The sequence below is a fragment of the Dipodomys ordii genome, unplaced genomic scaffold (assembly GCF_000151885.1).
Source record: "Dipodomys ordii isolate 6190 unplaced genomic scaffold, Dord_2.0 Scaffold8, whole genome shotgun sequence".
Lineage (NCBI taxonomy): Eukaryota > Metazoa > Chordata > Mammalia > Rodentia > Heteromyidae > Dipodomys > Dipodomys ordii.
The window spans coordinates 27,410,022-27,431,507 of record NW_012267224.1 but is presented as its reverse complement, the minus strand read 5'-3'; the positions used below and the strand labels follow the sequence as shown (position 1 = coordinate 27,431,507).

General features: G+C 38.0%; 1 protein-coding gene across 1 annotated transcript in view; it reads left to right on the top strand.

The window, feature by feature from the left end:
- The window catches only part of LOC105980190, a 157,311-nt gene that overhangs the window by 112,232 nt on the left and 23,593 nt on the right, over positions 1 to 21,486 (top strand). Inside the window, exons 6-10 of the mRNA XM_013008923.1 lie at positions 1,457 to 1,504; positions 5,279 to 5,338; positions 8,568 to 8,597; positions 8,686 to 8,736; positions 10,531 to 10,605. Of these exons, the coding sequence (XP_012864377.1) occupies positions 1,457 to 1,504; positions 5,279 to 5,338; positions 8,568 to 8,597; positions 8,686 to 8,736; positions 10,531 to 10,605 (264 nt within the window). The remainder of the gene's footprint in view (positions 1 to 1,456; positions 1,505 to 5,278; positions 5,339 to 8,567; positions 8,598 to 8,685; positions 8,737 to 10,530; positions 10,606 to 21,486) is intronic.

Below are 21,486 nucleotides of genomic sequence, written 5' to 3'. Positions count from 1 at the left end.
AACCCAAATCACTCCAACCACAAGTGTCAGAGCCATTTTCTCTAATCCCACCCCTGTCTTCACTGTATTTGATTCCAGTACCCTGCATCTTGTATGTACATTTTTTAATTTGGAGAGGGGAAGGGAAATAACAAAATGCTGAAACAATGATACAGGCTGACCCATGGTAACAATGAGAAGTACAAGACACTAGGTTAAAAAGCAAACTGTACAACTTGTGGGGGGAGGAGTTGGGAAGGTGGGAGGGAAGGAATGGTAGGGGAAAAACAAAGGAGGAGGTAACAATGCTCAATAGGAAATGTACTCATTACCTTCCTCATGTAACTGTAACCCCTCTGTACAGTATCTTTACAATAAATATATTTTTAAAAGCTGCCAAAGAAATGAATGTTATAAACACCTCCAAATACCAGGTTCATTCGTAACTTCCCAGCAGAGTTGGGGGTTTTGTGGTTAATATCTGTCTCTGTGTCTCTCAGTTTGTCTCTGTCTGTCTCTGTGTCTGTCTGCTGCCTACCTTTCTGTCTGCCAGCTTCTGCCTGCTTGCCCCCTCCCATATATCTTTGTGTAGCCTAGGCTACACATAATCCTCCTTCCTTAGACTCCCATATCTAGGATTACAAACATCTACCACCCACCTGGTTCATAAATCTCATACTAGATGAGAAGTATTCTCTTTAGGATAAAGGCTGAGAACAGATAGTTGCAGACTATAGTTTAAAACACATTTGTTTTAAAAACAGAACTCTTTTCTAGTGCTAGTTTCATAGTAGTAATCTAGTAGGTTACTAACATTGTCTTAACAGTTTTTCCTGCTTGTAATTATGTTGTTAGGTGACATCAAAGTCATGTCTAGTAAGGAAATGTACAGCAACCTAGGGTTCCTTTTCTTTTTGAGGCTACTTTTTTTGTAACTCCTCACATCTGAATAGTACCTGATGTTTGAGGCATTTTATATGCTCTAACGATTTCTACCAACTATTTGGGGAGGTCTGCCCCCATTGTTGGGAGTACATCTTGGGCATGTTCCAATTCCATGATTTTTTTTTTTTTTTTCGGTCATGGGACTTGAACTCTGGGCCTGGGCGCTGTCCCTCAGCTCTTCAGCTCAAGGCGAGCGCTCTACCACTTGAGCCACAGCGCCACTTCCAGTTTTCTGGTGGTTTATTGGAGATAGGAGTCTCACGGTCTCTCTTGCCCGGGCTGGCTTTGAACCGCGATCCTCAGATCTCAGCCTCCTGAGTAGCTAGGATTACAGGCGTGAGCCACCAGCACCCGGCTCCATGATTTCTTATAAATGTTTAGAAGCTCCTTTCTTCCAAATCTGGGAATCCCACGCTGTCAGAGGATTTTGATCACCATTATGTAGGTAACTTACATTGTGACATCTACTCTGTGTTTTCCTCTGTCTTCTGTCTGTTTCCAGGGTGTTAACTGACCCTTTTGTTCCCTATAGGTGGGCGAAGCTTGCTCATCATTTCTGTCCAGTGATTCTCAGCCTCAGGTAATTTTGCTTGAAGGTGTTTTGCAAACGTGTAGGCGTTTCCCAATGTTTCCAAGTCTCCATTTCTCCTTTTATGGACCTTTATGGACTCATTGAAATGTCCACTCATCTGCAGTAATAATCAGACTATGGCTTGTGTTTAAAAATATACCAGGGCTTTTATCCCTAAATAAAAATACCCTCGCAGATCGTACACATGTATTTTGGAAACTATGGGCTGTTGAGTTAAAATACTAATTTCCAAGTCATATTCAGTGTTAAATTAAAAACACTATATTTAGTGCTGTATGAAGAGGTAATGTCCTGTCCCACAAGTGAACCTGCAACTTATTGACAAACTTATGAGTCAGGCCTGTGGAACCCAAAACATCCTCATAGTAGAAATATCCAAGTGAATGTGGCTCTAAGCCCAGTGCCAAGTATGTTAGCTCCTAAGAACTGACCTGGCCTGAAAGCCTCACCTGGTGGCACTGGGCCTCTTACCACAGCACAGCTGAGCAGCATGCTGATCCCGGAGACATAAGCCAGACTGCCAAACTGCACATGCCCAGTTTCCTCTCCCAAGATCACCCCAGACAGCTCGTTCCCCTTCCCATGGGAGCAACAGAGTGTGAGGCTGGCCCCAGTCACACAGAGATTCGTGGCCTCACCTTGCAAATCTGAGACCTGGCAAGCAGAGTTAGTCTTATCATCTTGATAGTCTTAGTCAGTACCTCCAGGCTCCTGGGCAAGGATGCGTGCGAGTCTGGTACACACTCCCTACGCAGTGCATCCACGCCCCAGCTGCCATGTGCATAGTCTTTTTAGACCTTGGTTCTGGCTGGTGGAAAAGCACCCTAATGTAGGGCTGTGTTTCATCAGCTTGCTTCGCTCTGGCCCTGCAGGAAGTGAGAAGCATTCACTGGCAAAGCAAAAGCAGAATCCCTTTGACATTTAGGGACAATAATTCAAATTATTTGAGCTGACAGAAAAATACCGTGTGCTAGATATTAGCATGTAAGTTTTGTATGCCATTTTTAAAATTCAAGAATATCTCCAGAATTATTTTCCATATCTGTGGTGCCAGCTAGATGGATTTTTAAAGCACTTGATTTTAGAGGGTGGGGTGGAGATGAGAAGGGATGGGAAGGGGAAACAAAGGAGGAGGCAACAATGCTTGATAAGAAATGTTCTCATTACCTTGACCATGTAATTGTAACCCCTCTGTATGGTATTTTTACAATAAAAGATATAAAATAAAAAACGCTTGATTTTAAACCCACCAAATAATCTAACCCGTAATTGGACTTGAGTTCTGTGTACCTTTTAAGAAGAGCTCGGTAAATTTACAATTCCAGTCTTTTACAAGTAATTTAATTTTAAATTTAATACAGTTTGATAAATTAAAACATGATTAATTTGTACATGCACTAGTTATTATTATTATTGTATATTATTTTCTTTCCCAAATAATGCTTCAAATCATTTTTAGCAAGTAGAAAATAAAGGATATTTAAGGCACATAAATATAAAAATCCTTAACTAATTATTGAGAGTGGTAGCTTCTTACAAAGAGGAACTAGAGAATATATATTCAAAACTTTTTCACTCCAAGTTCAACCTTTCTATCTCTTTGAGACAAGGTCTCATTATGTAACCCAGGCTGGTATTGAACTCACAATCCTCCTGCCTTAGCCTCCCAAGTGCTGAGCTTACAAGCATGTGCCCCAAAATTCAATCTTACTATCAAGTCTTATCCAACCTAAATCCACTTTTCTAAGGTAAAAAACCCTGTGAGTGTACACATACGCGCGTGTGTGCGCGCACACACACACACACACACGCACACACACACACCTGCACACACACACACCATATTGGAGCTTGACCTAACTACTTCCTTTTATATTTATATTTTGTGATGTTTCTACATGGGCTATAAAAGGAGCTTTCCTGATTTTTTCCCTAGATATTTATGAACCTAAAGAGCAACAAATGAGAAAGAATGAGTCAGTGTTTACACTTTACTCTTTCTCTCATTCAGCTCCCAATACCATGGGCTAGTAGCTTAGCTCTGAAATAGATCAGTGCATTTATCTAGCAATGGGGAGAAAAGAGCTCCCAACCATGGGCTTGACAGGCAAAACCAATGCAACACAGTAGGATCCATAAGACTGAGCTTCTAGACCACACTCTCCTAACTAGTAACCTGTATAGTACAAACTAGAGAAAATGCTTAAGTCCTTACTTCCTCTCTGCGGGAGAATAACAATCATTCATCCTCCTGTTGGAATGCCAGAATGCTATGTACGTGACACATTTTGTAATATATTAGACTAGATATACACAAACCATTTCATGTTATCACAAACCCCAACAATTTGCATAGCAGCCACACGACTGAAGAGAACAGAAGCAGACCTGGAAGGTGTGTGGAGACACTGTGCCATGACTCCAGAAGCATCACCAACCACAGCCTGATGTGCCCTGCTGTCCAGAGGATGAAAAGATTGATGGTTCTGTACAATCTTTTGACGTAGTTGACAAATTAAGAGTACTGAAAAAAAAAAAACCCAAAAGTGCCTGCTTTGGCAAACCAAACCTAAGAACTTTACCTACTTTTTATCCCTCTAAGCACTTCCTGCAGTCATTGTCATCTAATTGTTGATTGGAGAAACTGGAGTTTAGAGAGATTAGGTAGCAAGCCCACAATAACACAGCTAATGAGGTATACAAAATGTTGCTATACAGTTGCAAGCTGCTTTGTGTCTCCGAGCCTGTGTGTGCCTGTGCACATGTGCCAATACTGGGGCTTGAACTCAGAGCCTGCACACTATCTTTTAACTTTTTAGATCAAGGCTTATGCTCTACCACTTGACCCATACCTTTACTTCTGCCATTTTGCTAGTTAATTGTAACTAAGAGTCTCACAGACTTTCCTGCCCAGAGTAGGCTTGGAACTGTGATCCTTAGATCTCAGCCTCCTGAGTAGCTAGGATTATAGGCATAAGCCACCATGACTGGCTTAGTCCATAATTTTAACAATTAAATTAGATTGCCCTTTAATGCCTCAGCTCTTCATTACTTCCAAAATGCATTTATGAAGTCGTCAAATGTTCATGGTACTACTGTGCTAGAGCCTGCGCAATTTCGGTTTGCCTCTGCTTGTCCATTTGTGCTGTTCTTTACCACACCCAGCTGGCTGCTAACCACAAGAAACCCTGCCCTACTTCTGTGCTCAAAGGCTTTGACAAACCTGATTCTGGGGTGTGCAGTCAGCAACCTAGTAGGGTGGTACTCAGATTGAAGTGCACCATGCATGGCTTTTGGTCCTACAATTCCCATTGTTTTGGAGCAATTGTAGGATTTTTGAATTAGCCAATAATGAGTAATAATCAGTGAGGCTCATAGCTTTGGCATGCATATGTACTTTGCTGCAAGCTGGGAAGTTAATCCCCAGTTGGCACTGCCCTGGTTACTGTTAGTCATAGGGCTTCGTGGTTCCTAGCAAATCCTGAGAACTATGTAACTGGACCACAGTGAAATTCTTTATCAGCGTATGTATGCACTCTGTAGTTCCTTTTCCCTTCCTTACCTCTGGTTATAAGGAAAGATTTACTTTAACAGTCAAATCTTTGTTATGAGAGAACTCAAGAAGCTCCAACAGAGTGGTCCACAGCCAGACTTCTTTTCCGGGTAGCTTGGAAAATCCTTGCACGCCTGACACCCTAAGTTCCAAGTTCTGTGCAGATACCATGCAAGCTGAAACACAACCCTGTGTCTTCTTCCCATTAGGCATCTGCTGCACTGAATGAATTTTGCTCTGTGGTGATGCGTATTCTACTAAAGCTTCAGGTAAGGCTGAAGTAGTGTTTTGTCTGTAATTTTTTTTAATGAAAATAAAGACATGTCTAGCCAGTGAGTGGTGGCTCATACTTCTAATCCTAGCTAATCAAGAGGCTGAAAGCTGAGGATTGTGGTTCAAAACCAGCCTGGGCAGGAAAATCCATGAGACTTTTATCTCAAATTAACAACCAAAATGCCAGAAGTGGAGCTATGGTTCAAGTGATAGAGTACCAGGCTTGAGCAAAAAAGCTAAACAACAATGTTTAGGCCCTGTGTTCAAATGCCAGTACCAACACACACCACACACACACCCAACACACACCCAACACACACACACACACATACACACACACTCCTTAAAAATGTCTTGAAATTTATCATGGAAGAAAATATGTCCAATTTATGAAGCATGGAAAGAGGATACATTGAGTTTTGATACAAACCAAATATTTCACTTTGCCTAATAGCTGATGATTTAGGGTCACAGTAATAAAGTCTATAACCATCTGATTAGTAAATTGTATCTCTTTCAATTGTGATGGGAGAGATTTGTGGTCATATTGGCTCTGTTTTTCTCCCTGATTCATAGATTCTTTCTAAAGCTGTGAACTACAACTTGTGGCTTGCAGGTTAAGACTTGTACTTCATTAAAGAGTAGGACACTAAGAATAGCTCAGTGATAGAGCATTTTCCTAGTATATGAAGCCTGGATTTGACCCTAGCAACACACATGTACATGTACACACGTGCATGTGCACACACACCAAAGAAGCAAACTATTGTCAATATAAGTCTAGGAATTATATTCTTGCTTTCATGTCTTCATTTCTTATTTTATTCTTGGAGAATGTTTTTATGCTAAGTCAACTGGCAACTTGAAAAATCACATGAGTACTATATTTCATTTCCTCTCATGTATCTTTTTTTTTAAATTTTTTTGTCTATCATGGGGCTTGAACTCTGGGCTTGGGCAATGCTGTCCCTGTGCTCTTCAGCTCAAGGCGAGCACTCTACTGCTTGAGCCACAGCACCACCTCCTCCTCTCATGTATCTTATAAGCAAACTTATTGCAATTTTTGACAATACTAGGGTTTAAACTCAGGACTTCTGCACTTGCTAGACAGATGCTTTTCTGCTGAGCCATGCCTTTAGTCTATTTTAGTACTGGTTAGACAGGGTCTCGATTTTTTCCTGGGCCCATGACTAGACCTGGATTCTCCTATATTATGCGTCTTGCCATAGTTTGGATGACAGGCTCTCACCACAGTGCCTAGGTTCTTCTATTGAGAAGTGGTCTTGTGAACTCTTTTACCTCCACTTAACTAGAACAAAGATCTTCCACCTAGCTAGGATAACAGGTATATGCCATCATACCCAGCTATTGGTTGAGAAGGAATCTTGTGAACTTTTTGTCTGGGCTGATCTTGAATTACCCTATAAATGACTGGAGACTTGGGTTTTGAATTATGCTTTCATTAGCAATTAATTTAGATTTAATCTGTGACCTTTGATGTATTTTAGCCTTAGTATCTTCCATATACAATAATTTAAAAAAAGAAACATTAGTAGTTTGAAAAGCATAAGTGTTTAGATTCAACTGTATATTTACCTGTTGTTTCTAATGGTGATATTTTCCAAAAAACTTAGTTGGCTTTTTAAAAATTGAGTATTTTTCCTAAATAAGGTTAAAGAAATGACAATGGTGTTTTTCTGTCATTAGTATGGTTTAAAAATATGTACATCTAGCTGGGTGGTGGCTCATTGTGAGAAAAGCCATCTTTTCTACCAAAGTGGGTTGCTTAAAAATTCTTACTTTGGCTTGGTGGCTTGGCTCTTGTTGACTTTTCTGCCAATACAATATCAGCAAGTGAAAGAAAGGAAAAAGGAAGTGCTTTGGGATAAAGAAGGATTTTGAAAATGTAAGGTTTTTGTCTTGGTTGTTCCAAAATGGAAGAAGAATTAAGATATGTTGAGATTGTTCAAGAAAATAGCAGAGGGTGTATATTCTCAGATTGCTTATGTACTATTTAATCTAATCTCAAAGTCTTTTAATAGTCACTTTATAACTTAAGTATTTAAAACTGTATATTGGATACATCTTACTCTACTCAGATTAGGCAGCCATGAGTAGATTGTGACCTGAGTTCGACCTTTTTGAGCAGAGGGGCAGGGCCTGCTGTATGAGGAATAAAAAGGGAACATCCCTCTTGCCCAATTTTTGGCTGATGGTGTATCCTTCTGCAGAAGCAAACTTTGCCTTGCCCAGTTCCTTTCAAGGTTGTTTCCTTTTTCCTATATGACACCCCAACATCCCAAGCCATTTCTAACATCATGCTTGTAATTCTAGCCACTCGGGTTGCTGAGATCAGAAGTTTGAGAATTCTCCAATATCAAAACAAATGAGAACAAGAAAGAAAAACAAAAGAACAATATAACCTTTGAAAACAGATTTTTCACAGGTAGAAAAGATATAGAAAAGCTTATGAAAGAAAGCAAAAATAACTCGTTAATATTATTAGTGATAATAATTACAAACATTTTTATGTAAATCTACGGGAATTTCCTGTTTCACCACTTTTTTTGTTTTGTTTTTTGGTCATGGGCTTGAACTCTGGGCCTGGGCGCCATCTGTCAGCTCTTCAGCTCAAGGCTAGCACTCTACCACTTGAGCCACAGCGCCACTTCCTGTTTTCTGGTGGTTTATTGGAGAGGAGTCATGTCCTTAACTGCAGGGGCTGGCTTTGAACCACGATCCTCAGATCTCTCAGCTTCCTGAATAGCTAGGATTACAGGTGTGAAGCTGTTCCATCACTTTTCAACACTGCATTACTTCTAAATTTTTACTCTTCGAAACAATGCTGTAATAAGGATAGTTGTTCACTTCTATTTATTTTCATGAGTATTCCATAATTTGTTCACCTATATAAGTAGTCAAATCTCTTCCAGTTTGGGCCATAATATATACTGTAGTAAGTTAAAAGTTTTATGTATAAGTTCTTTGCATTTTAAGCAATAACTATTAACTTAAAATTTTTACATTTTAGGATATGTCATGAGATTGGATATGAAAATTGCTAAAAAAATTTCACTTGTATTTTCTGTTTATACATAGTATTTAATTAATTTACCATTTATTTTAGAGCAATAGATGTTAATCCATATCAGTTTTATATTTTATATGTAGTGTATATATCATTTGTATAGTATGTGACATACTGTATACCTATATTTTCAATAGGAACAAGATGAAAAAGATAATACTAAAAGGGTAAGCCAATTTTTATAGTTACATTTAAAAGTAGTAAAGCACACAACAAATCTTTTCAAAATAATTGATTTTTTTTGTTTTTTAACAGTTTTTATTTCATTATTCAAAGACACAAAAGTTGGACAATTCAAATGTTGTGGTAAGTTGTAGAACTACTTATTAGAAATCACTACTTTCGGTTTAAGAGAAATTTTCTGGGTTTTACTCAGTTTATCTAATATAACTAGGTCAACTTTCAGATAGCTTTACTTTAGAAGTTATATGTGGGACTAAGGATATAATTTAATGCTTTTGCCTAGCATGCAACAGACCCCAGGACTACAAAGAAAAATAAGTTTTATATGTCAATGAAAAAATGGAAATCAATAATATACAGTTAACTCATTTTATATGTCAGTAACTATCTGTATATTAAATTCATCCATCTATCAAGCTATCTACCTAACTGAGTAGGTACAATTCTAAGTATTTAAAAATATAGCAGTAAATAAAATAATTTTTAAGAAATACTTGTTCTCATGCAGTTTACATTCTAAGGGAAAAAGTAAAGTTAAAAAAATGGAAAGGGAAAATATTCCAGGAAATATATTAGTAAAACACATTACTTTTGATAACAATTAGTACAAGGGAAAAATAGCCTTATCCAATTGCTTTTCAAGAATCATTTTTAAAGATGATTATAAAAATGAAACTAAATGGAACTAGCAATGTTATTTTCTATTTCTACAGTCCTTACCTCTTATCAGTAATTAGGTGTGAGAATTAATATGAATATTTATTCTCCAGGGTTAGTGAGAAGCCATTAACTTGAATATAGTTCAATAAAATGCATGTGGCTTAGTGGTAATTTTATGTGTATGGATTTAAAAAATGCTAAATGAGGCAGAGTGCTTATCATGAAAGCAAGGCCCAGGGGTTGACTTCCCCACCCCAGCCATGCAAAAGAAAAACAAAAGGAAACTTAATATTAGTATTTTCATTTATAATATCTAGTAAATAGTTAACTATCTGATTTTTTTCTAAGTTTGTAATTCACAACCAATTTAGGGAATGTGAGACAGAGCATATTTTAAACTTGTGTACCTGTGTAAAAGTAATTGTAAACTCCATTCTAATTGTTTATCATATGTACCGTTCATATATATGAGAAGTTGAGAATTCAGTTAGATTGGCTCTACACCCAACAGGACTTGAGTACTTGATCAGATAACCTTTATCTAGGGCTACAAGTAATACACTTGGTAAGTGAATTCAATATTATTAAGAGTGTTCTGTCCAATTTCTATGCTTGAAAAAAATGTAGCCGTATCAAATGACACCTGTCTCTTGTGATCTTTCATTTTCTTCTGCATAACATCTTTACATGGGGAGAAAAGATATCTTATTCCCATTTTCACAATCACAAAACATTGCCATTTTTATGTCCCCTCTGCCTCATTCATATTTGTTTTAAATATGTAACTTAGGAAGAAGATGACTAAATGTACATACATGAAATATACTCCTCAAGATAAATTTTGTTGGAAAGGAAAACTGATCTTGACAATCTGGTCATCTGGATCAGATTGTTTTCAGTTAGAGCAGAAACAAGCAGATGGCTTTTTACCGCCCAAAGAGGCAGTGAAGCGCTTTTGCTTGCTGTCAGCTGATGCCTTAGAACCTGGGCAAATCTTCTTCAGATCATAACAACATTGTAATGTAGGGTACCATGTTCTCGCCCAGCTCTTGGCTTACTCACCGCAGGTCTTCTGAGGATCTCACAAAGGGCTGACTTAGATAATTCCCTTTTTTTGGGGGGGTGGGTGGAAGTGGGGGTAGGGGAGGGGGAGGGGAAGGTTGGCAAGTAGAGTGGGTCAAAACCAAGCAAGAAGCAGTGTCCACACCCGAGGCGGAGAAGCCCTTGCGCTCACAGTGTGTGTCCATGTCCTTTCAGTCTTCTGTAGTACATCCGCTGCTGCAGCTGGTGCCACGACTGCACGAGAGGAGGATGAAAAGATTCAAAGTGGACGTATGTACCCATCTGCATGCCGGCCTTGCCACGCTCCATGGGGACAATCCTTCCCACCCATTCCCAACTGAGCTCGTTGATTAAAAACTCTTCAAGATGAGCCTCACTCAGTTTTCCATCCCTGACACAAAATACTTGGCTCATGGCCTTAGAGGTTTCAATGCATGGCTGCTTGGCCCCATGGCTTTGGGACCTGGGATGAGGCAGGCCCCAAGGCTGGGAGCAAGGGGTGGAGCCAAGCTTAGAGGCAAAGGTTGAGAGGAGAAGGTACTATCTACTTTCCACTAAGGCCCCACTTCCTCCCAATGATACCACAGGTTCCTAACTCTTTGCCCTTAGCACATTGTCTCTGGGGGTCATTTCAAATATAAATTCTAACACACTCGACCAGTGTCAGAGCGTTCCCCATGCAGATGTTTTTACCCTTGGAAAGGACAGAGTTGTTCTGATCTTTACCTACCCTATTTTCTGTCCCTTTTTGCTCAAGCTCTAACAGTGAGCCCGGAAACCTGTTCTTGATTTAAACAAGGGTGCTGCTGGGTGCCTGCACTTTAGATAAGAATAGAATAGAAAATAACGGACAAGTTACTTCGTTTTGTATCCACGTTGGCAAGGAGTTAGGCATATTTTAGTTGGCACATTTTAGTCCAACTATTAAAATGGGAAGAGTAAAGATATGACATAAAACAATTATGTCTATTTTTTCCAAAGTTAGCAAAAAAAAAATCTACCCTAAATCTAGTACCTATGTATAAGGTAAATATAACTGAGTGAACACATTTAAAAAAAATTACAAACTGAATTTTTAATGATCATTTAAGAATTTCAGTACTTCCAATGCTGGAAGTGTCTAGATAACATTTTAACGCCGTGCCTTGAGTTTCTGGAAGACATTATCTCTTTTTTTCCTCTATTGGTTACTTATATAAACACAGTTATCCAGAGCTTACAGAACAGACAACAACTCAAAATAATTCATTGAAAGTTTCCCAAGATCAGACTAGAAAGAGATTACAACAGCCTCCTGCCTATTAATCTATGCAAATGATTTTTCACTGTGAAGTTTCCTTTATAGTCTAATTTTTGTTATTTTATTGTTTTATGTTACATTAAAATGTGGATTCGGGTCAGTTTTTTTCCATTAATTTAAATGCTATATCTTACTCTTCAAATATTAAAAAAATGTATACAGTTTAGGTAAATGTCTCAAAAGTTGTGTGATCACTATTTCCTCCCTAAATTCTTCACACTTTTTAATTAGGCTCCCTTCAGTGTCTGATGCCACCATTTAAAAAAAAAAGAGGCAATGTAGTAGCCTGACAAACTTTAGAATTTTCAAAGTGAAAAAGAAAGTTATCGCCAAACTTTCTAGAAATGATATACTTTTTTGAATTAGCTTCTGTGTTTGCCTGATTTATGAAGAGTATGCAATTTCTACTTATATATACTATTTCTTATAACACATCAGCCATTTTTAGTTTGAATACAATATTCCAGTCTCATTATTTGCACAACTGAAGATAAAAATTCAATGTGTCCAGTTTAGCACTTTGAATTTCTCTTATGAATGAAACCATAATGAGCGCTGATATAGTTGTACATCTTATCAGGTAAAGGGTAAATCCTAAAAGTTTTTTATAGTCAAATTTCCTAGGAACCTATGTGAGAGAAACATGAAGAGCTAATTACAGCAGAATATTAGTTATGCTAGACTAAGTCACCTAATTTTAAAATACTTTGAATTCTCAAAGGAATAGATTTTGGGGTCTCTGCATTCAAATATTTTTCTTGAATTTTGTTTAAAAGGTATCTTCTACTCAGTCCCTGCAACATTTTCTTCTTTTGTTCTCTCTCTCAATTCGTTGTTCTCTCTCCCAGTCACTGTGTTGTTCAGAAGACTTTGCAATTTGTTCTTTCATCCCATAGAAAGTCTCTTTTAAAGGCACCTAAACGTACAGCTTATATATATATGTATCTAAATATATATTTTTTTGGTCAGTCGTGGGACTTGAACTCTAGGCCTGGGCACTGTCCCTCAGTTCGTCAGCTCAAGGCAAGTGCTCTACCACTTGACCACAGCACCACTTCCAGTTTTCTGGTGGTTAATTGGAGATAAGAGTCTCATGGACTTTCTTGCCCTAGTTGGCTTTGAGCCATGATCCTCAGATCTCAGCCTCCTGAGTAGCTAGGATTACAGGCATGAGCTTACAGCGTCTGGCCTATCTACATATTTCTAAAGGCTAATTTTTTAATATTAAGTAATTTTCAGGATTATAATAAAGATGAGAACTATATCCAATATTGAGAATTTGATGTAAATTATGTAAGAATTTAGTATAGAGCCATTTCTTTAAAATGTGACTGAACTTATAAAATAACTGAGACATGTTATACATGCTATCATCATGACAGATAATTAATGAAATCAGGAAGCTACAATTCAATCTTATAGAATCTTTAAAATGTCTAATATTATTTGAATGAAATCCAAAGTGGCATGTTTTGAAGAAACACTACATATTATTCCTGTTATGAATAATTTGTTTGCTCCAATATTTTTGATATTTTTATTTCATTACTCTTCTGTGTATTTAATTATATTAGAACATATCTTCTAAGTTACTAATCAAGCATATATTGCCAAAGCTAGCTTTCAATTTCCATAGACATTCTTATGGAAATTTTTTTTGGGGGGGTCGGGACGTGGGGCCTGAACTCTGGGCTTGGGCGCTGTTCCTCAGCTCTTCAGCTCAAGGCTAGCACTCTACTATTTGAGCCACAGCGCCGCTTCCGGCTTTTTGCTTTTTGCTTATGTGGTGCTGAGGAATCGAACCCAGGGCCTCAGGCATGCAAGGCAAGTGCTTTACCACTGAGCCACCTCCCCAGCCCTCTTATGGAAATTTATGACAATGCATTTGTATCCAATTGTATGGTATTTTTATTTTATTTATTTGCTTATTTATTTTTTGTTGGCCATGGGGCTTGTGCTCGGGTCTAGGCACTGTCCCTGTGCTCTTCAGCTCAAGGCAAGGGCTGTACCAATTAAACCACAGCACCACTTCCAGTTTTCTGGTGGTTAATTGGAGATAAGAGTCTCATGGACTTTCCTGCCCAGACTGGATTTGAACAATGATCCTCAGATCTCTCCTGAGTAGCTAAGATTACAGGCATGAGCCACTGGTGCCCAGCTGAACAAAGATTTTAATGTCTGGTTAACAATGATGTGTCTGCTATTTATCTTTTTTTTTTACACATACACCTAAAAAAATTCCTGAAAAGATAAGTTTATCATATGATGAAACTTTTAAAATATATTATTCTGATGGTATTTCTAGTTGTCAAAAATGTCAGGTATGAGTATAGACATCTCTACTGACAAGAGTTATTGAATCAAGTTCTTTGTGTCATTATAATAGTTGAAAGTATTTTTGAGCTCTATGGTGTATTTAAAAGAATTTGCACTTTAGTCTTATTTCATTTGTAATCCCTTCCTTTCCTCTTCCAGGAAGCATTCCAAAATGTTTTACCAAGTCCAAGGAGAGGATACTTTTTATTCAGGGTATGCATACAATGTATTTTTAATCACAATATCAAAACTGAAAAGTATTTTCACTGTACACTCAGTTAATATATAAGTTAAAATTAACTCCTGACATTTATATATAGGTACATGACATCAGCTGTCATGCTAATATAACAGTTATTGTAACAGCAACTCTGTTGCTACCATATTCCTTTTAATATCCCAGCATCCCAATTTTCTCTAATATGCCACTCATGTTTGTAAATACCCTAAACAATACTCACCTACTTTATCATAATTCCTTGCATGATATTTTTGTGCAGGAAATAAATGATTCTTTAATTTCCAAAAAAATGACTATATTTTTAATTCAGTAGATGTGAAGAATTTTTATCTTTTACAAATTCTTAAAATTATCAACTACAATAAATGCTATAATAAAAATAACTATAATTATGTCTCTGATTTTCTATATGAGCAAATTATGTAGAAATGTGGCTCTTTTTTCTCTTCCTCTTCCTCCCCTCTTTTTTTCCCCAGTACTAGGCTTAAACTCAAGGACTCAGGTTTTCATTCCACTTTCTTTCACACCCTGGTGCTCCACCACTTGAGCCACGATGATGCCATCCCAGCTTTCTAGTGATTAATTGGAGATTGTGGCTCAAAGTTTTTGTTTTGTTTTGTTTTTCTGTACAGCCTGGCTACAGACTATGATCCTCCAAGGCTCTGCCTCCTGATAACTAGAATTTACAGACATGAGCCACTGGCATCCAGCCTTGAAAAGTTTCTTTCTAAAAAGCCATGATTCTGAGATATTTGCATCCATAACACCAGAAACTTACTTCACCTCACAATTTATTTATTACACTTCTAATGGATGAAGGACAATGAACCAATGAATGGGAATAAAATACAAGATTCAAGTCCTAGGAGTTTATACTCCAATGGATGGAATAGATAAGTGAGCAAATGCAAATGCGGACATTCTTTAGTATCCATGAAGATTGTTCTTCTGGTATCTTCAGGGATATCAGAATCTGAGCATGCTCAAGTCCCTTATATAGAATGGTGTAGTGTCTGCATCTAATCTGCTATGCCTCCCCCCCACACACAAATTACAAGAATCGTCTCTAGATTTCTTGTAATACTAATATAATGTAGATGCCATATCAACATTTGTTATAATGTATTGTTTAGGGAATATGACAAGAAAAACAAGCCTGTATATGTCCAATAAAACACATGCATTCATATATATATATATATATATATATATATATATATATATATATATATATATATATACATATATAGTCAGTCGTGGGTCTTGAACTCTGGGCCTGGGTGCTGTCCCTCAGCATTCTGGCTCAAGGCTAGGGCTCTACCACTGTAGCCACAGCACCACTTCCAGTTTTCTGGTGGTTAATTGGAGATAAGAGTCTCATGGACTTTCTTGCCCTAGATGGCTTTGAACCATGACCTCAGCCTCCTGAGTAGCTAGGATTACAGGTGTGAGCCACAGGCACCTGGCTTCTTCAAAATATTTTGTATGCAGAACCTGTGATCTGTGAATACACAGGGCTGACTGTATGTAATGTGTTACATATCTTCAATTGGTAGTTGTGGATTTCAAAGGGAAAAAATACTTATGTTGGAAAATAGAGGAAGTACAGGGTTGCCATTAAGGACTGAGTTCTGAAGAATCAAGAAGAATTGGTTAATATGTAGCTGAAAATTTTCAACTTTGCATTAAAGGAATGGGGTAGGGTATAGCGTAAGATTTGCATTCTAGAGAGGAATTCCAGCAGCGAATTAGAGAACAGGTTGGAGGAAGGAACTGATTGATGGCAGGAAGAAGTAATACTACACCTGAGACTTAAGAAAGTTAATCCTGGTCATGTCAAATTAAATTTGAGAACATTTCTCTTAAACATTTAGTATCCCCTGGGCGCTGGTGCCTAGCTACTCAGGAGACTGAGATCTAAGGATCACAGTTCAAAGCAAGGTGGAGCAGGAAAGTCTCTGAGATTCTTATCTCTAATAAACTACTTAGAAAAATCCAGAACTGTTACTTCAGCTCAAGTAGCACAGCTCTAGCCTTTAGGAAAAGAACCTTGGACAGTGCTCAGGCCCTGAATTCAAGCCCTAGGACTGGCACTCAAACACACACACGCACACACACATACACGCACACACACTTGATACTAGATAAACAAAATTGTAGTATCTAACTTGTGGTCCTCAGTAGCTTAGCTAGACTCAAAAACTTGTTAGGCATGCAAAATTCCAGGCTACATATCAAACAATCAGAATCTCCAATTATACGATCCACCAGTGCATTACTGTTCTGTCAAAATCCCACTAGGTAATTTCAATGTATCTTAAAGAATTACTCCTATCATAAAGCTGCTTTCAGTAACTATTGTTTTTCATCCTGTTACATTGTTTTATTTTTAATTTCTTTTTCAGCCCCGCAATGGATGAAGTTAGCCAATTTCATTTCAAATGGTATGTTTTTAAAAAGATAAATAAATCCATAAGTCAGTAAGAAATGGAATGGCTTTCAAAGCCAGCCTGATTTGAAATTTTCTCTTGATTTGAGATATTCAAAAATTATACTGAGGGGCTGGGAAGGTGGCTCAGTGGTAGAGTGCTTGCCTTGCATGCCTGAGGCCCTGGGTGATTCCCCAGCACCACATAAGCAAAAAGAAAAAAGCCGGAAGTGGTGCTGTGGCTCAAGTGGTAGAGCACTAGCCTTGAGCTGAAGAGCTGAGGGACAGTGCCCAGGCCCAGAGTTCAGGCCCCACGACCGGACCAAAAAAAAAAATATATACTGAACATATTTCAAATAGTTGTGTGCATAATGTTGTATGTAAATGCTACAATTACAGGGTAAGAACATGGAAAATACCAGTATTTTAAGGCCCTAAAATTTGCTTTTCCCCTGGTATTGCTGACTGTACACAACAGTAGTCGTCATAATTGATTTTGGAGAGAATGAACTCATCATCATTTATTGTGCCAGTAAGAATATGTCAGAGACAGCACTCCTACTGTGGCAGTCAGCAGCTACGGTGGTCAGCCAGGGCTTACAGACTGAATGTACTTTTGTCTTCCAAATAACTCATAATGGCTGTGATTTAACAATTTTTAGGGAATTAAGAAAATGTGGAAAGATGTGACATGATTTCTACTTCCAGACTCCTAGAATTTCTATGTCAGTGCTGAACATATAGTAGACATTTAGTAGCCAATAGCTGTTGCAGATAATACATTTAATAATCATGTAGTGCCAGCGGCTATTGACAGGTCCCTTATGCTCAATACATATGTTAATTTCAATATTTTATTAGACTATGAATTTTGAAATCAAACTGAAATGTAGTCTGATTTATAGCGTAAAAACAACCATGTCTCTGACTAAAATGTAATACTAAATTCAGATTCTGTCAGGTACTTATTTTTGCAAATATTTCATTCATTTTACTTATCATAGCCTTTTATTTAGCTTAAGAATGTGAAAATTTAATCTTTTTTCAAAGAAACAAAAGCAATATGCACCATCACAAGCCTGAAGAACAAGGCCAAAACCATATTTAGAATAAAGGAAAAGCACTGTAAAATTATCAACACATATGAATTATAAAAAGCAACGGTTTTCACTGCAAACATGCATGTATTATGCGATGCTCATGTTCACCCACCCTCTGCTCCTCACACCTCATTCATGGTTGTTTATAGTCTCCTTTCTGCATTCAGGTCACCTTTTGTTTTTGTTGTGGTTGCTATTTGTAGTTTCTACATATGACAGAAAGCATGTAATATGATACTCAGCTTTCTATGTCTGACTTATTTTACACAGTATTATATCTTGGAGTACCATCTGTTGTCCTGAAAATGACAAGATTTTTTTTGTAATGGCTAACTACTATCACAATATGTGTGTGTGTGTGTGTGTGTGTGTGTGTGTGTGTGTGTGGTTGTGCGCGTGCCGTATTTTCTTTATTCATTCACCTGTTATGGGAACAAAACTAGGATGATTCTACACCTTCGCTATTCTTCAAAGTGCCATTACAAACATGAGTATGAAGATGTGTTTTTTATATGCTGACTTCACTTCCTAGCATAGAATATGCAAAGGATGGGATAGCTGGATTACTTGTTAGGTTCATTTTTAGATGTTGAGGAGCTCCATTCGATTTCCCATAGTGACCATGCCAGTTTACATTCTCACCAATATCTTTACATCTTCATCAGCATTTTTTTTGTTTTCTTACTAATAGCCATTCTTGGAGAAAGCCAGAACCTCAATGTAGTTTTTTTTTAATTGTCTTTAAGTAGTTGTGCAAAGGTGGTGCCATTTAAGAAAGCAGTTTATGAATACAAGGCATTTTGATCAGTGTGAATACCTTCACCATTCTCACTTCCCCATTTGACTCCACCCCTTCCCTACTGTTCTTCATTTTATGGCATAGATAATAAATTATTTGCTGCATTGTTTCTCTACATTAGTCTCCTCTCCCCTTGGCTCCACCCTCCCCACTGCAAGTACCCATTTCCTTGCTTATCTGATTAGACTTGGACTTAGTCTTTCTAATAAACTCTCTAATAGACTCTCCATAGAGTCTATTCTACTTCAGTTAATTCATTCGTTACCACTTGCATACCATCCTACATGATTACTTACAGATTTATAGGCACATTCCATCTACCACAAATGAGGGGAAACGTAACCTTTGTTTCTCTGGGTCTGGCTTACTTCACTTAATACAATTTTATCCAAGTCTTTCCATTTCCTTATGAATGGCAGCCCAGATGCCCCCCAGTTGATGAACGAATCAAGAAATGTGGTATAAATATACAATGGAGTGTTACTTGTCCATTAGAAAGAATGATATCGTACCATCCAATGTAGTTTTGATTTGCATTTCCCTTATGGCTGAAAACATTGAACATTTTTCATGTACTTATTGGCCATTTGTACTCCTTCTTTTGGTAAATGTCTATCAGGGTCTTTGTCTATTTTTTATTGAATTGTTTTATTTTTATTTTTTAGTTCTTTATGTATTCTGGATATTAATTTTCTGTTAGGTGAATATCTGCCTCACTACTGGCACAAAAAAGTAAAAAAAAAAAACCAGTATTTTGCTCATGACATTAATGTGAATACCCCAAAGTGTTTTACTATCAAGTCTCATGTACTCTCCCTCAATGTATTGCTTATGGCTAGCATTCTACCAATTGAGCCAGGCCTCCAGTTCAACATTTTGCTGGTTAATTGGATATAGAGTTGTGGACTTTTCTGCCAGGTCTGGCTTCAAACTTGATCCTTCTGGTCTCGGTCTCTTGAGTAGCTATGCTTACAGGTGTGAACCACTGCCACCTGGATTAGTTTATATTTAATAGAGTTCTTAATAGATTAGCCAATTGAATTAAATGAGAGATAAAAAGATACTAAAATGCAGGGGCTGGGAAGGTGGCTCAGTGGTAGAGCCCTTGCCTTGCATGCATGAGGCCCTCAGCACCACATAAGCAAAAAGAAAAAAGCTGGAAGTGGTGCTGTGGCTCAAGTGGTAGAGTGCTAGCCTTGAGCTGAAGAGCTGAGGGATAGTGCCCATGCCCAGAGTTCAGGCCCCACGACCAGACCCTCTCCCAAAAAAATGCAAACAAAATTATATGTGAGTATGTGATTATTGGCCATGATCAGGAAGCTGAATTTTCAAATTATGTCTAGGTAACTCCTGTTTCAGAAGAGGCTTGATGAATTATATCCAATTTTCCTTGTTTTTTGTTATTGGACACCTTTTTTTTTTTGGTTGGTTGTGGGGCTTGAACTCTAGGCTTGGGTGCTGTCCTTGCGCTCTTCAGCTCAAGGTAAGCACTCTACCACTTGAGCCACAGCATCACTTCTGGTTTCCTAGTGGTTTATTGGAGATAAGAGTTTCACAGACTTTCCTGCCCGGGCTGGCTTTGAACTGTGGTCCTCAGATCTCAGCCTCCTGAGTAGCTAGGATTATAGGCGTGAGCCACCAGCACCTGGCTTGCACACCTTTCTTTTTTTCAAAATTTTTATTGTGATTAAGTGGTCACATAATTTCCCAAATTTCACAGTATTGTGGGATAGTGATGTTCAGTTAAAATCACAAACACATTCTAATATTCCTGGAGCAAATTGTCTATCACAGTCTATAACATTTATGAGTTCTATGAGCTTTTCGATACAATTATTTCTTCCACATTGGGTGATATGTACATTTCTTTTGTTTTGCACAGCATCAGCTGTTCCCTCTTTCCCACTTGTTACCTCCCTCCCATCGCTGCCATTGAGTTGATTAGTTCATTTTGGTCAGTGTCCAGTGCAGCTGATGGGTTACACTGTTGTGTGTTTTTCCCTGATTCCTTCTAGTTTTGTGTCGTCTTCCTGGTTCCCCTCCGGTGTACACATATTTACCATACATGTGATCAGCAGCATGGGGTTATTTAGTAGTGATTTGACCAGATGAGTGGAAGTCCTTTGTTCTTAAGTCCTGTTAATTTTGTTGTATCACCTAACATTTTGGATTTAACATCCACTTATCAGGGAGACCATGTACCGTTTGTCTCTTCATTCTTGGCTTACCTTGCTCAACATGATTTCTTCTAGCTTCATCCATTTCCCTGCAAATGCCATTATTTTGTCCTTTCTAATGGCTACATAATATTCCATTGTGTTTAGATACCACAATTTTTGGATCCATTCATCTGAGTTGTTTCCATATCCTGCCTACTGTGAACAGTGCTGCAATAAACATGGAGGTGCATGTATCCTTGTATACCGGTTTCTATTGTTCAGGATAGATGCCTAGAAGTGGTATGACTCGGTCATAAGGGAGGTCAATATTTAGCTTTCTGATGACCTTTCAGACTGCTTTCCAAAGTTGTTGTATAAGTGTACATTCCCACCAGCAGTGTAATAGGGTTCCTCTTTCTCTGCATCCCCTCCAGCATTTGTCGTTGGCTGATTTGTGGATGTGGGACATCCTGACTGGGGTAAGGTGGTATCTCAGGGTTGTCTTTATTTGCATTTCCTTCACAACCAGGGATGGTGAACATTTCCTCATGTGTTTCTTTGCCATTTTTATCTCTTCATCTGAGAAGTCTCTCTTCAGTTCCCTTGCCCATTTAGTAATTGGTTTGTTAGGTTTGGGAGGGATTAGTTTCTTGAGTTCCCTGTATATACTGGATATTAACCCTTTGTCTGATATATTGCTGGTAAATATTTTTTCCCAATTAGTTGGTTGTCTTTCTAGCTTGGTTGCGATAGCTTTAGCTGTGCAGAAGCTTTTTATTTTAAGGTAGTCCCATTTGTCGAGTCTCTC